The sequence below is a fragment of the Halichoerus grypus genome, chromosome 8 (assembly GCF_964656455.1).
Source record: "Halichoerus grypus chromosome 8, mHalGry1.hap1.1, whole genome shotgun sequence".
In the NCBI taxonomy this organism is placed as follows: Eukaryota; Metazoa; Chordata; class Mammalia; order Carnivora; family Phocidae; genus Halichoerus; species Halichoerus grypus.
The window spans coordinates 108587315-108603952 of NC_135719.1; the positions used below are offsets into that span (position 1 = coordinate 108587315).

The 16638-nt window shown below is 37.0% G+C and overlaps 1 protein-coding gene across 3 annotated transcripts in view; it reads right to left on the reverse strand.

Annotated features, from left to right (window-relative positions):
• Nucleotides 1-3003: 3003 nt before the first annotated feature.
• WDHD1 (WD repeat and HMG-box DNA binding protein 1) overlaps nucleotides 3004-16638 on the reverse strand; it is a 59862-nt gene continuing 46227 nt past the window's right edge. For all 3 annotated transcript variants that reach the window (XM_036104553.2, XM_036104555.2, XM_078053725.1), the window contains 9 exons: nucleotides 15733-15864; nucleotides 12324-12541; nucleotides 12109-12227; nucleotides 11456-11512; nucleotides 9451-9494; nucleotides 8876-9046; nucleotides 8165-8295; nucleotides 6058-6196; nucleotides 3004-3818 (listed from right to left, as the gene is read on the reverse strand). In XM_036104553.2, coding sequence (XP_035960446.1) covers nucleotides 3618-3818; nucleotides 6058-6196; nucleotides 8165-8295; nucleotides 8876-9046; nucleotides 9451-9494; nucleotides 11456-11512; nucleotides 12109-12227; nucleotides 12324-12541; nucleotides 15733-15864 — 1212 coding nt within the window. In that variant the 3' untranslated portion in view covers nucleotides 3004-3617. The remainder of the gene's footprint in view (nucleotides 3819-6057; nucleotides 6197-8164; nucleotides 8296-8875; nucleotides 9047-9450; nucleotides 9495-11455; nucleotides 11513-12108; nucleotides 12228-12323; nucleotides 12542-15732; nucleotides 15865-16638) is intronic.

Below are 16638 nucleotides of genomic sequence, written 5' to 3' on the forward strand. Positions count from 1 at the left end.
ATATTAGAAGATTTATTGCAAGGAATTCATTCACACAATTTTGGAGACTGGAAGGCAAGTCTGAAACCCTAGATCCAGAGCGTAGACCTCCAGGGAGGGCAGGCAGGAAATCTGGCTTGAACTGAAACTGCTGTCTACAGGTGTAATTTCTTCTCCCTCAGGAAAGCCTCAGTTCTGCTCTTTAAAGTCTTTCAACTGATTGAATCAGGCCCACCCAGAATATCTAGGATTATCTCAGTTACTTGAAGTCACCTGATTATAATATAATCTATAAAATACCTTCATAGCAATACATAGGTTAGTGGTTCATTGAATAACTGGCAAATGTGGCCTAGGCAATTGACACATAAAACTGATCATGATTGGCCTCTTTCAAAAATCTGTACCATTTGTAGTTAATACATTCCTTTTCATTCCTAATATAACTTTATCACCCTTTTTCTATTATGATTAATCTTGCCAGATATTTTCCTAATTTGTCTTTCAAAGAACCAACTTTTGGCTTTCTGATTCCATTATGTTTATTTTCAATTCCATCAGTTTTTGCCCTTTATGATACAGTTCCAGAGAAGGTAGAAATTGGTATCAACAACAGGACCACTACCAGCAAAAGGCGACACTTTAAATTTTAGGCTTGAGTTGTTTTTTTTTTTTTTTACACACCTTTTGGGAACATGAATTTGGACAACATACCTATGTGAAAGAAAAACACATGCACAGAAGAGAGCCTAATGACATACACCAAAATGTTAACAGTGGTTATCTCCGGATATTAGGATTGGGGGTGATAGTCTTCCTCATTCTTCCCATATTAAAAAGTATGTACTTCTGGGGACCCTGCGTGGCTCAGATGGTTAAGCGTCTGCCTTCGGCTCAGGTCATGATCTCAGGGTCCTGGGATCGAGTCCCACATCGGGTTCCTTGCTCCTGTATGTCAACTATACTTGAACTAAAAAAATGTATGTACTTCTAATTAAACGCAATGCAGGATTTTAAAAAAATTTTTTCAATGCAGGATTCTTGATTGATCCTAGATTGGTTGGGGGAGAGAGGCTAAAGCATACTTTGGGGGAAATTTTAATATGAAATGCATCTTAGGCAATAATATTCTTCTGTTAAATTTCTTTGGTATAATAATATTGTGGTTATGTAGAAGAATGTCTGTTCTTAGGGGACACATGTTGAGGCACTGAGGGGTGAAATGTCTTGATGCATATTTCAAATGGCTTGGGAAAAACCCTATTTATAAAGCATATATTGCAAAATGTCAAGAGTAAGTCAAGGTAGATAAAGGGTATATATTATGTTCACTGTACTACTTGAAATTTTCTGTAAATTTGAAAATTTTCAAAATAAAAACCTGAGGAAAAATTACATACTTCTATAATAAAGCAGATGGAAAACAAAAAAGACCCATAAGACAACCATTCACTGATTAAGATACTTTCTACATGGATGGGTTGCATCCTTTTGCCTACGGGGATCTGTTCCATGTTAGTGACAGTGGCTCACCACAAGGCGCTGCACTGATATGACAGGCTGTAGATTACCACAGCCCCCAGAGTAGGCAGGCCTAACTCAGTGCTCACTCACATGCTTTCTGGAATAATCAGATGATGATCTCTTGATGAATATCAAGTATTAAAATAACCTCCTCTTTGAGAAATTTTTACTACTAGAGAATGAAATTAAGCAAATGGCTATATTCTACAGCACATAATAAGCTCAGAATAGGCAATATTATTGATATCATGATGGTGGTTAATATATTCGTTCATTTCCATTTTCCCATCCTTAAGTCCCAATTCTCTGAAAAAAATTTTTTAAAGGTTTAATCTTACATGGCAAAGGAATAAAGATAATGTATCTTGGTTTCCAAGTTCTGATTTATAATTTAAACTAAGTCAATACAAAAATGTTCCTTCAACCAAATAAAAGGGATTAAAAACACTTTTTTTGCAAATCCTTAGTATTCTCGGTTCCTATGGAACTGTGATATAACACTGAAGGATTGATTATATCCTATGTACAATAAAGTTGAGGAAATAGAAACAAATGCATGTCTACAAACATGTTTTCCAAAGTATTATAAACTTTTACCTTAGGTTCTTGAAATAAAAATTCATACAGTATTCAGAATGAAATCAAATGATGAAGCAACATTAAATAGCCAATAGTATAACTAATAATAGCTGACATTTATATAAAACATTACTGTGTACTAGGAACTAGGTGCTTTTATCTCATTTAATTCTCATAACCCTAAAGTAGGCACTATTATTATACCCATTTTACAATGAGTGGTCAAAGGTTAGAAACCTGTCCAAGGTTTACTCAGCTGGTAGGTACTACAGTGAGTCTTTAAGACCCAGGTTGTTTGGCTTTGAAATCTGTGCTCCTAACCACTGAGCTATAATGTCTCTTTATACCAGCTACTAATTAAAAAATTAGAAATGTATTCCTTCCTAACCTTAGTCATAATGATAAGGAATATCTTTGGCTTCTACACATCTGAATTTTCAACATATTATGTTCCTTCCAACATATAAAACCATCCTCAAGTCTGAGCCATCTGATTTTATTTTACTACAACCTGCCTCCATTCCCGCCCCTGTGTACTCTGCTCTCATTAAGTGGCTGCATTTGTATTAAATTCTGCTTAGAATAATAACCAAAAATGCATGAAATAATTAAATCTTGTTTGTTCAAAATTAAAGAGGAGTTAAAGACTTTCCCTAACTTTTAACTACTGTCTTATCAAGGCTTCAAAGACTTGCTCAGGAAAGTACTGCTGATGATGATAACCAGAGTATCTTACCAGGAAACACATTATGCCCTGGGCTGAAATACTATCAAAACAGTATCTTCAATCTTCTTTTCCATGTGTATGATGTGTAGCAGGATGGGGGCAATGGTGGAAATTATGGCAATAAATATAAACTGTATTTTCTAGAAACATTTTCATTTCATGGAAATACAATATTAAGACCACAGCAAGCTAAATGTGGAAATGTGAAAGTCATTTATTTTTTAAAAACCAGGCACTACAAAGACAATTGAAAGCCATATATGAAGAAATTTCTGAAACAAACAAAAGAAAAAAATCTCATCTACAAAATTATTTACATGTTTAGGGTCCATATTAAAAAACATGGTCCCTAGTCCAGTACAGACATAGAGAAGAGTCTATGGTAACAAATCTGGAAGACAACTTCTATAGTACTTCTCAGTACATGACATAAACCAAATGAGGAAACCCCTTGAAGGTACTTCAGTGCTCAGAGGTTTTAAGACCTTGGCTTTGATGATTTTGAAGGTAAGAAACAAAATCAAACTGGCTTCCACTGGGACATGCCAGTAGCTTCAAGTCAGTGACTAATCACAATGTTTCGGAATGTACCTCCATTTGGAGGCAGAGCAATCTGCAGAGATGATGGTTTTTACACATGCCCTGTTCCCTACACCAATATAATTACTACATTATCTCATAAAGACAAATAGTTGTCACTAAACTCTTTTAAAAATACATAATAAGTTTTCTAAAGATTTTTTTTTAAGTCCAGGTTCATCAATGATGAGTAAAAAATCCACTACCTACTTTCCTACTTTCTTTAACTCTATTCCTGCTTAAATGCAAAAGCTGACAGTTTCTGATTGGTAGAAAGATCTAAAGGTTTTTGCTTTTTAGGCAAATTCAGATTCTCCTTTGCTTTTTCTTTCTCATTTTCAGTTTCATGACTTTCATCAACCACATGTTTTCGCTTCTTTGCTTCAGCTCCATCACTTGTAGTTCCTCCTTTGGCCTTGGAAGCCCATGCCTTCGTCAAAATATGGGAGGAGAAAAGATTTTTAGGCAATAACAAAGAAATAGGAAGGAAATGATTTCCTTACTTTTCCAGGTAACAAACCCATCTATAAAAAGCAGTATTTAAAAAAAATGCAGCATAATTAGCACTCGAATTTTTAAGCTAATCATTAAGGACCCTCAGTTAACAAATCTCTTATTACTTAATTGCAGAGCATGTTAAAAAATTTACATTCTAGGGCACCTGGGTGGCTCAGTCGTTAAGCGTCTGCCTTTGGCTCAGGTCATGATCCCAGGGTCCTGGGATCGAGCCCCACATCGGGCTCCCTGCTCCGCGGGAAGCCTGCTTCTCCCTCTCCCACTCCCCCTGCTTGTGTTCCCTCTCTCACTGTGTCTCTCTCTGTCAAATAAATAAATAAAATCTTAAAAAAAAAAAATTTACATTCTACCTCTAATATTTCAACCTAAACTCTGCTTGTATTTAACCATATTAAGTGCAAAATACTATAACTGCAGGTACTTTCTTAAAAATGAAACTTTTTGAGATTATTCACATGCAGTTGTAGGAAATAATACAGAAGGATCTCGTGTACCAGTTTCCCAGTTTTCCCCAATGGTAGCATCTTGCAAAACTAATGTAATACCATAACCAGGGTACTGACATCAATACAATCCTCCTTTTTATTTCTACTCCTATGTGTGTGTGTATGTTAATTCCAAAGTAGATTCTACATTCAAGATACAAAACAGTTCCATCACAAGGATCCCTCATGTTGCCCCCAAAACCTACACTTCTCACCCAGGCCCCAACTCCTGGTAATCGGTACTGTTTTTCATCCCTATCACTTTGTCATTTCAGGAATGACATTTCAGATATTCTTTCAGGACTGGCTTCTATTCACTAAGCAAAGAACCTTACAAAGCTCAGTCGTTTCCATCTGTCTCTTATTGACTGATTTTTTAAGTAGGCTCCACACCCAGCATGGGGCCCAATGTGGGGCTTGAACTCACAACCCTGAGATCAAGATCTGAGCAGAGATCAAGAGTCGGATGCTTAACCAACTGAGCCACCCAAGTGCCTCTCCATCTGTCTCTTAAATCTATTTTAATATGTAATAGTTCCTCCTTCTTCCACTTTGTTTCCTTTCCCATTTCTTTGCTGTAGAAAAGGAACCCTTTGGAGCTGCAGAATTTCTCACATTAACAGATTGGATTTAAGCAAATGTTTAAGGTTTACCTTAACAATACTGATTACATTTTTAAGTATTCAAAAACACAATCACAACTTTTACCAAGTCTCTTCCTCTTCTACTGCATAAGACCATTCATATGCCATTTTATTTATGTCTTTAGAATTTTTATCCTCTTATTCATTCTTATAAAAAATGAGAAGCACAAAGTTGGCAGTGAAATTCTAATGAGGATAGAGGTGGTTCAACCAGTTTCTAGCTTCCTCATTTTGTAATACCTTTACTCCTAAAACCCAGTTTATCAAGGTAAGTATCTATTTCACCAGGTGCCCATGCTGCATACTGTCATCCCTGGGGAAGTGAAATCTGAGGATTTAATTGACATTCCTTCCCCTTGCACCAGAAAGGTGCTCCTAGCCCTCCCTCACATGGCAGAAATTACATGAGGAGCAATAGGTACCAGCCACCTGTCCTAATTTCCAAATGAAAGGCTATAACAGAACACCACCTTTCCCCCCAAAAAGCAGTATTCTCATTCTGGGTTTTTCTGTTTGTTTGTTTTAAAGTAAGCTCTATACCCACAGTGGGGCCTAAACTCACAACCCTGAGATCAAGAGTCACATGCTCTACTGACTGAGCCTGCCAGGCAGCCCAGTATTCTCACTTTGTATTCAATGTGGAAGTACATAGCATTTTAAAAATTTCTGCTTACAAGAACCCTAAAGTCCAAACATGTGAATTAATTTCATTTTTACTTATTAATTTGCTTTTGATTTAGAAGTAATGTACTTTTTCTTGGGGTACCCTCCTAACTTACATTATATAGGAACTTATATACAGATATAAACAGTAAATCTGCCCAAAATTCAACCATCAGCACTAAATAATAATTATTACACATCCATACGGTCAAAGCTGACATTTCAGTTATTTAATTTCCTCTCCACCAAGAGTTTATACCAGAATATCTGCAATTTCCAAAAACAGAAAAAGGCATTTTCTGTAAGAATTTTTAAAACCTGGGATTTACTAAGATCTCAATCTCAGCAAAATCATCCTTACCTTCCTTTCTTCAGCTGACAATACTCTAAATCGAATCATTCCTTCTTTTATTATGTCTGCTTCATCTGAAAAGTCAGGATTGTCAGACAAAATACTACTTCTGTTTTCTTCCAGCCACATCTGGAACCCAGTCTTTGGCCTAAAATAGCAATTATGTGAAAATATTTTATACTTAAGATGCAGTTTAAAGTGCTTTATGATTTTTCAGGTTAGTAATTAACGATTAGTCTTTGCATCCCTATATAAAGTAAGAGAGAAACAATTAATTATACTTGTTAATATTCATACTACACATTACTTAAAACTGCCGGGAGACCACGGGAAAAATGAACTGAAAAATCCCCTGTAAGGTCAATTCAAAGATTTTACTTACATTTGTATTTTCCAAGTGGAGCAACCATGAACTCTACACTTCCAGCTCTTTTTAGAATACTGACACGCCCAAGGTCTCCAATTCCACTCAGCCCCTCTGGGCCAATAAAGGTTTTCCAAGTATCCTTGGTGGGTTCTTTTTCCATTTCCCAAACCAGCTATTTGAAATTTTTATCTCTCTCAAGATCTTTACCCATCCCCTCATCCTTGCTCTCATAGCTCTCATACTGCATTGGCAGACAAATAGGATACAGGCAAACAGGAACTCTCATATTGCAGGAGGTACAGAAAATGATACAACATCAATGGAGAAAATTTTGGCAATATCTATTGGAATTACAAGTGCACATTAACTTGGACCATACAGGAATCCATCTTATAGCTATATGTATATGTGAGAAATGACATTCATATAAAGTTATTCATTGTGGTACTATTTGTATTAGCAAACCCCAGCAACCACCTTCTGTCCACCAGTAGAGAACTGAATAAATTATGCCATATCCATTCAGTGGATGTGAAAAGATTAAAGAAACTCTTCATGTAGTAATATGAGATGTTCTACAAAAGCTGCTAAGTGAAAAAAAGCAAGGTACAGAATAATGTGTAAGCTACCATTTCTGTAAAAATAAAAAAAAAGATAAATATAAGTGTTTGAACATGCACAAATAATTCTGGAGGGCTATGTAAGAAATTTGTTGTAGTGATTGTGAAGAGGGAACTGGGTGGACAGGAAAGATATTTACTCTTTATCACACATTTTTTTCTATCTTTTCACTGTTTCTCCCATGTAACTATATCTATTTTAAGATAAACAAAAAAAGAATTAGAAAATATGTACAATTTATTTTTTTTTAAAGATTTTATTTATTTATTTATTTGACAGAGAGAGAGCAAGGGGAGCAGCAGAGGGAGAGGGAGAAGCAGGCTCTCCGCTGAGCAGGGAGCCCGAGGCAGGGCTCGATCCCAGGACCCTGAGGTCATGACCTGAGCCGAAGGTAGGCACTTAACTGACTGAGCCACCCAGGCGCCCCAAAATATGTACAATTTAAAACACATATAATTTAGGGCGCCTGGGTGGCTCAGTTGGTTAAGCGACTGCCTTCGGCTCAGGTCATGATCCTGGAGTCCCTGGATCGAGTCCCGCATCGGGCTCCCTGCTCGGCAGGGAGTCTGCTTCTCCCTCTGACCCTCCCCCCTCTCATGTACTCGCTCTCTCTCATTCTCTCTCTCTCAAATAAATAAATAAAAAATCTTTAAAAAAATAAAATAAAATAAAAAAAAATAAAACACATATAATTTATCAGGGCATACCCTAGTAAGTAATATAAATAGGCATTAATCAATATTTATGGCTTCCTTTCCTTAAAATTATGTGTTCAGAATGTCCACTACTAGTGTCAATGTATTGTTTGTAATAATGAACAAGAGAGTTGAATAATTCTGTACTGCTGTTTCTGTATGCCTTTTATTGGGATATTACATCTTAAGAATAATAAATTTGGGGACACCTGGGTGGCTCAGTCGTTAAGCGTCTGCCTTCGGCTCAGGTCATGATCCCAGGGTTCTGGGATTGAGCCCCGCACTGGGCTCCCTGCTCAGCGGGAAGCCTGGTTCTCCCTCTCCCTCTGCCCCTGCTTGTGTTCCCTCTCTCACTATCTCTCTCCCCCTGTCAAATAATAAATAAATAAAAAATCTTAAAAAAAAAGAATAATAAATTTGTCTGTGTACTGACCTTTGGTTTTCAGTGTTTTGAGGACACATAGCTGGTGTTTCAGATGATGAATTTTTAGGATGTTCTTCTTTCACATCCTCAGTCTTATCAGTTTGGGAAGTTCTTTTCTGGAAATAGGATGCTGCAGATGCCTGTAAAAACAAACATAATGAATACTCCAACAAAATGTAGTACAATTTTATATACTACAATCAACTTTTGAAAAATGTGGAAAAATGTATGCAGAATTCTTATACCAACACGTGAAGCCCTGGGGTTCTCAACTGAACATAAACATGACCAGAGACACAAACCCCCCAAAAACTACAAATTCCGTATTTTCTAAATGCTGAATTTTATTATATGACATGGAAAAGATAGAAGATCTACTGTACTAATGACAAATCTGGGATGAAACTAGAAGGCAAAATCAGAATACAGAACAAGATTGGGGCCAGGTACTACAGCATCATCATTAAACAAAGATATGCATCAGAATCATCTGGGAAATTTTTTTAAAAACCAGATAGGTGCCTGAGTCCCTGGGCCCTGAGTATAAATATATATATATATTTCAAAAAGTGATTCTGAAGCAAAATCAGATGAGAACCACTACCCTCACTAGACAATCAATAATAAATAACTGGAGCCTCCTGTCTCATACCTGAAAGAGTGAACAAAACAAACAGATCATGTGCTGCTTATTGCTGATGTGGGTAGTTGAAATAGTACCTGCTTAGACTTTGGCTTTGGAACTAGAGGCTTTATAACTGGAGACTTTTCATTATTTGTAGCTCGATTAAGTGCAGTAGATTTCTTGGATGATTTGTTCATATTGTCTAAAATATTACTTGAACGTGCTGAATTCACTGAAGTGGCTGGCTCTTTGGAATTGGCTGATACCTAAAGAGCAAACTACTATTAGCATTTTTATGTTTAAAGAAGAAAAAAAAAATCCCAAGAGATTCATTTTTCCTTAAAATATCTATTAGGTCTATACTGTGGTCTCACATTTGGAATTGAATACACTTTGTACAATACAAATTAGACTGATACACATGTTAAATATACCACATCCCCATGGAAAAGAGGGAATATCTTTCAAAACCATTGGTATTTAGAAGATAAGTAGAACATATAACTCTTAGCCCAAGTGTGAACTAGTGCTGCTTTCATCCGTTTTCATAAAGATCTGCTTCAGTCTTTAATGCCTCCAAGTCTGGGGAGTGTCATCTGGTGGTTTGGAAATATTTCTCTGTATAAAAATGTATTGAAACACATTTTAAGTATCACTGGAAAGAGTTTACCTTGAAGGGGTTTACTCGTCCTTGGTTGCTAGAGATAACTGCACCTTTCATAAGAAAGAAACCGTCACTTAATAGTGGTAAAACACAGAAGACTTCTGACTTCTGTAATAACAGATGGAATATTTTAATCTGTATTATACAAAAACAAATGTACTTTGCAACTTTAAAATTATTAACAACTACATAAAGACCCCCTACCTATTTCCAAGCCAAAATAAAAACTTTAAATGGGAACTATCCCAACTTTCACTATGAAATATACCAACCCAATATATATAGATCTATCCTTTTCTCCTATTACCATGGAAGAATGGTGCCTTGTTTTAGCTAAGGTTAATAATTTCTCTACTTGTGCTCTAGATCCCATCCCCTCCTGCTTTGTCAAGAAACTTGTCCTATCAATGGCTACACCATCTTTGGATGTATACCATCTTTTCCCTCTTTATTGGCTACTCAAGTTTCCCAACTTCAACAAACAAAAACAAACCCTCTCAACCCCACATCCCCTCCAGCCACCATTTTTAATTCCCTCCCCTATAAAGCCAAATTCAAGAGCTGTCTACACAGCTATTCCCAGTTCCTCACTGTTCATACATTCCAACATCCAAATAATATGGCTTCCAGCCCTACTACCCTATAGAATCTGCTCTTGCTAAGGACACAATAAACTCCATGTGGCCAAATCTGGTGGGTAGTTTTCAGTCATCATCTTATTTGACCCCCTCAACAGCATTCTACAGAGCTGAGTGTTCCTTTCTTCCTGATATTGTCTCCTCCCCTTGACTTCTGAGATTCCGCATTCCTATCTGCTTCCGCTCTTAATCTCATTCTCTTTTGATGATTCCTCCTCCACCTAATGTTTAAATGTTGGGGATTCTCTAGCCCTTAAGCTCACTTTTCTTCTCACTTTATATCTTCCTCCAATGCTCCCTCACCCATGCCCATGATTTAAATTGCTATGGTTATGCCAACAATTTTCACTTTATATGTTCCTCCCAGACTACTTTCCTGAGTTCCTAACCCAAATATCCAATAGTAGTTCATCATCCTCCTATCTAAACCTGAGTTTCCCTAGTGTTTTCTAACTCAGTAAATGGTACCACCATTCATTCAAATATTCAAGCCAGGAAACTGAATCATTCTTTACACTCTGAACTTCCATATTCTCTACATTTTCTTTTGAAACACGTCATTTTTTTCATTCTTTCTCCCATTAGTCACCACCACCCGAGTCCAACCAATATTCAATGTCACTTGGACTGCCTCAGTAGTCTCCTTATGTGCATTCCTCCTCTGCCAGTGTGCACGCTATGCCTCTGCTTGAAACCTACAACAGCCTCCCAGCGACCTCAGAATAAAGATCAAAATTCTTACTGTGGCCTACATAGATCTGCATGATTTAGCTCCCGCCAATCCCTCCAAAACCACTCAGCACCCTTTTCTCTGCCTCTGTGCTCTTCGCACCACTCTTATAGTCTTCACAAATGCTGTTCCTTAAGTCACACACCATTCCCTTGCTTCTGCTCTCACCCATCTTAGCCTAGCTGACTCTTATTCATCCTGCAGGTCTCTGCTTTAAACATTCCATGAGGCCTCCCTTGGGGTCCCAACCAATCCCTTACCCACTGACTAGATTACAGCACACTGTTATATGCTCTTATAATACTCTGTACGTGTGTTTACAGGTCATTTTTTTTTAAATCAAAGGAATATATATACATGGCTTAAAAAGTCAGTTGGTACTATATAAGATTTATGCAGGAATCAACCACGCATGTCTGCTTGACTTCTGTATCTGCCACCTAGTCAAATACCTAACACACAATAGGCATTTAATAAATATTTGTAAAATTAGCAGTTTCACAAACAATATTTCTGATAAAAACAAACCAAGGGCAGAGGGATGGAGGTGGGGGTGGGGGTAAGGGGTGTATTTGAATAGATATATCACTTTAAAGACTAACTTGCACAATTTTGATATTTCAAAATCACAAATATTTCTTACCTGACTTAACAGCTGGCACATCAGAGGGATTTGTACTTTTGGAAAATAGATTCTGTCCTATAAAATAATTAAGATAATACAATGTAAGTAAATGGGGAGATAAAGTTACTCTCTATAATCAACAATCAGCAAAGATATCTTGACAAAGCACAAGTATTCAATTTTCCTCAGCTAAGTAAAATGGGGAAAGCCACACAATATAACATTTCTCATCTTTATTTATTATTTATTTAAATATTTTATTTATTTGACAGAGAGAGACAGAGCGAGAGAAGGAACACAAGCAGGAGGAGTGGGAGAGGGAGAAGCAGGCTTCCTGTGGAGCAAGGAGCCCGATGCGGGGCTCGATCCCAGGACCCTGGGACCATGACCCGAGCCAAAGGCAGACGCCCAACGACTGAGCCACTCAGGCGCCCATTTCTCATCTTTAAATTGCCTTAAAAATGTATCTTATGGTATGCCTGGGTGGCTCAGTCAGTTAAGCATCTAACTCTTGATTTCAGCTCAGGTCATAAACTCGGGGTTGTGAGACTGAGACCCGTCTGGCTCCTTACTCAGTGGGCAGTCTGCTTCTCTCCCTCTGCCCCTCCCCCCCACTCACACACATGCTCTCTCTCAAATAAATAAATCTTAAAAAAAAAAAAGTATCTTGCCATGCTTATGTAATTCTGGTTTTTCTTCTTTATCATCAGCTCCTCTGGTGTCCTCTGCATCTTCTTCAACTTGGTTTCTGAGTCTTGGCTGGCTCCACTCTGTAGCAGTATTACTGTAACTAAAAGACAATATATTATTCAATAAAGAACTATGCAAAGACCAATTTAATATTCAGAATGGTAAAGAAAAATCTAAGCAGCTGATTATTTCTTACCCAGCATTCAGCTCTTTTCTGAAATCCTCCTCTTCCTCTTCTTCTACCTGGGTTGTTGCCAATTCAGCTGCCTTCTCTACAGCCAGTTCACTAAGTCTTTGGGCCAATATTAATCTCCGGGAACGAGAAGCGTATTTAATGGCTAAATTCACAGCATTTTGAGTCATTAAATCAGCTAGTTCCACACAACGGAATTCCCGATCCAGTTTACAAGAAAGCTAACCAAAAATGGAAAAAAAATAAAATCATGTCAAGAGAAACTTTTTATTTTTTTTTTAATTTTTTATATTTATCATTATGTTCAATTAGCCAGCATATAGTACATCATTAGTTTTTGATGTAGCGTTCAATGATTCATTAGTTGCATATAACACCCAAGAGAAACTTTTTAAAAATAAGAGAATGATACTAGTAGTAAAACTGAGAAAAGTTTTCTAGATAATGTATCTCACTGATTCTAAGTTGCATATTTTTATACATTTTAACATCTCTGAAAGTGGCAAGCATCTCACAACTGATGGTGGGTCAGAGTTTAATTTGCAGCATTTTTTTAGGCTTAAATAATGGTGCATTTTACAATCAATAATTGCTTAGATTCAATGAAATAAGTTTTATGATTTCAAGCTATTAATTGCAAGGGAAGTAAGATATTCCTTTAAGATTCAAATGTGGTTTTCTTAACCTTGTTTCACCGCCCACCCACCCTCACCCCACCCTCGCCAAATAGGGCAGCAAGTTCAAAGAAGGAATAGATTGTAAATGATTTGTTATTACTTTGCCCAGAATTGGTACACAAATGCTACTAAGTGAGTTTGGGTGTGGGGAAGTAGATTTATCCATTCGTTTTTAAGTGATTGTCTATGATCTCCAACTACCAGAAATAGTTGTATAACTTCCAAATTAACAACTTCCTTTTTCTTGCTCTATTTTTTATATGTAATAATACAAAACAAAGGGCATTCATTTAACATCCTAGAAAATACTTGACTACTTTTCCTTTGGTATGAATTTTGACAACTCAAAGTACAATGTAAGGAAAATTAGTACTTCAAAGACTACTAAGGGTTTCCTAATTCACAGGGTAGAAGGATTATTTTGTTACTTAGACATCCCACATCTGATGCATCAGCACACAAGGCTTAAACAGTCACCTGCATATCCTTTTCAAGTTTTCTACGATCACTAATCTATAAATAGTGCTTCTTAATCAGGGTAGCACTCTGCCTCAGAAGGCATTTGGAAATGAAAAGTAGTATGGTTCTCATAGTAAGTAGGCTGAACTTCCGGCATTTGCCAGGGCTACAAGAATGCTAAGGAAGACCTGACCAGTCCTCAAGCTACTGATAAGATAACCTGCTGAAAACCACTGTTCCAGAGGAAAAGCTCCTGTAATGCTACATGGTAAATAAACCAAACAGATTTTCTTACATGTGCTGTGGGAAGTAAAAAGGTTACTAGTTCCTAGACCATAAATAACATTTTATAAAAGGAACAAAACTTACTCTAGAATAAGCTAATTAAATTTCTTTAATACTAAACTCAAGGCAGTGTCACAAAATGGTGACAATAGTGAATACCACCTTTTGCAACAACATGATGGATCTAGAGAGTGAAATCAGTCAGAGAAAGACAAATACCATATGATTTCACTCATATGTATATAATTTAAGAAACAAAACAAACAAAGGAAAAAGAGACAAAAAACCCCAGACTCTTAACTATAGAGGAACTGATGGTTACCACAGAAGATGTCAGCAGGGAAATGGGTGAAATAGATGAAGGGGGTTAAAAGTACACATATCTCAAAGGCAAGGGAAACAAAAGCAAAAATGAACTTTTGGGACTTCATCAAGATAAAAAAGCTTCTGCACAGCAAAGGAAACAGTCAACAAAACTAAAAGCCTATGGAATGGGAGAAGATATTTGCAAATGACATAACAGATAAAGGGCTGGTATCCAAGATCTATAAAGAACTTCTCAAACTCAACACCCAAAAAACAAATAATCAACTCAAAAAATGGGCAGAAGACATGAACAGACCACTTCTCTAAAGAAGACATACGAATGCTAACAGACACATGAAAAAATATTCAACACCATTAGCCATCAGGGAAATTCAAATCAAAATAACATTGAGATACCACCTTACACCAGTTAGAATGGCAAAAAAAAATTTCTTTTTTGGGGGTTTTCTTTTTTTTAAATTTAAGTTCAATTAATTAACATATAGTGTATTATTAGTTTCAGAGGTAGAGTTCAGTGATTCATCAGTTGCGTTCAACACCCAGTGCTCATTTTATCACGTGCCCTTCTTTATGCCCACCACCCAGTTACCCCATCCTCCCCCACCTCCCCTCCAGCAAAAAAAAATTAACAAAGCAGGAAACAACAAATGTTGGAGAGGATGTGGAGAAAGGGGAACCCTCTTACACTGCTGGTGGGAATGCAAGTTGGTACAGCCACTTTGGAAAACAGTATGGAGTTTACACGAAAAGTTAAAAATAGAGCTACCCTACAACCCAGCAATTGCACTACGGGGTATTTACCCCAAAGATACAGATGTAGTGAAAAGAGGGGCACATAAACCCCAGTGTTCATAGCAGCAACCTCCACAATAGCCAAACTGTGGAAGGAGCCAAGATGCCGTCAACAGACGAATGGATAAAGAAGATGTGGTCCATATATACAATGGAATATCACTCAGCCATCAGAAAGGATGAATACCCACCATTTGCATCGACATGGATGGAACTGGAGGGGATTATGCTAAGTGAAATAAGTCAAGCAGAGAAAGACAATTATCATATGGCTTTACTCATATGTGGAACGTAAGGAATAGCATGGAGGACATTAGGAAAAGGAAGGGAAAAATGAAGCGGGGGAATCAAAGTGGGAGACGAACCATGACAGACTAAAAACTCTGGGGAACAATCTGAGGGTTTTAGAGGGGAGGATGGTGGGGGGATGTGTTAGCCTGGTGATGGGTGTTAAGGAGGGCACGTATTGCAAGGAGCACTGGGTGTTATATGCAAACAATTAATCATGGAACACTATATCAAAACTAATGAAGTACTGTATGGTGACTAACATAATAAAAAAAAAGTACACATATCTGCCTATGATCTTAGTTACAAGGTAATGTCTTAAATATTTTATTTTTTTTAAAAATATTTTAACTGCAACATCAACTGGGAAACAGAACTGAGTAAGGTAGAGAATTGCTGAATAACTATATTGAATACCTGAAACTTATACAACACTGTAAATTATACTAGAATTAAAATCTTAGAAATTAAAAAAAAAAAAGATTTTGATGTTGTGGAACTTGGTGCTAATTCACATACTTTTAAGAAATCCAATCTATAGAAAAGTGTAACTTTAATTTTTCCAGCATATTTATTTTACTCACCGCAAGCATTTTCATTAAAAGCTCCTGTTGTTCTTTTATTGCTTGATTTTTAGTGCTTTCTTCATATTCATAACCATTTTTAGCTAAATAATCAAGGTGATTGTGAAACATGATGGAACGCCAAAATTGTTCCTACAAAAGTGGAAAAAACTGCTTAAACTACCAGCAAGTGTTAAATATTTATCTTAAGATAACAGATTCTGGGGGCGCCTGGGTGGCTCAGTCGTTAAGCGTCTGCCTTCGGCTCACGTCATGATCCCAGGGTCCTGGGATCGAGCCCCACATCAGGCTCTTTGCTCAGCGGGAGGCCTGCTTCTCCCTCTCCCACTCCCCCTGCTTGTGTTCCCTCTCTCGCTGTGTCTCTGTCAAATAAATAAAATCCTTTAAAAAAAAAAAAGATAACAGATTCTGAATAAAATAATTTTTGAAATACTCTTTGTATAGTTTATTTTGTAATTCAAATTTTAATGTGATACCAAAGCTTAACTTCATCTTCTGTCCTTAAAAAAAGGGAAATATAGCATTTTAAATAGTTTCTTAGCTATCATAGTTAATGCTCAGAGAATTTGGTAAACTATTTTTTAAGAGCTGGTTTGCTATTTGTTTAGATTAACTAATTACAAGATTTCAAATGACTTTTGATGGCACAGGGCTAGGACTAAACTGAGGCAAGCCTGGCCTAAAACACAATATTTATGGAGGCCTGCCCTCTCAGGCACTCACCCAACTCTGCGACTGAGAGCCTTACCCTGATGTTCATACCCATTTACCTCACAGACAAAATCCCTGGAAGCAGTGATGGCAATCAGGTACCCTGGTGATCATAAGCAGTCATCGTCCCTCCCTGCTACCACTATTTATTTAATTATAAAGTAATGAGTATTCAACACTGGTCATCAGGGAAAT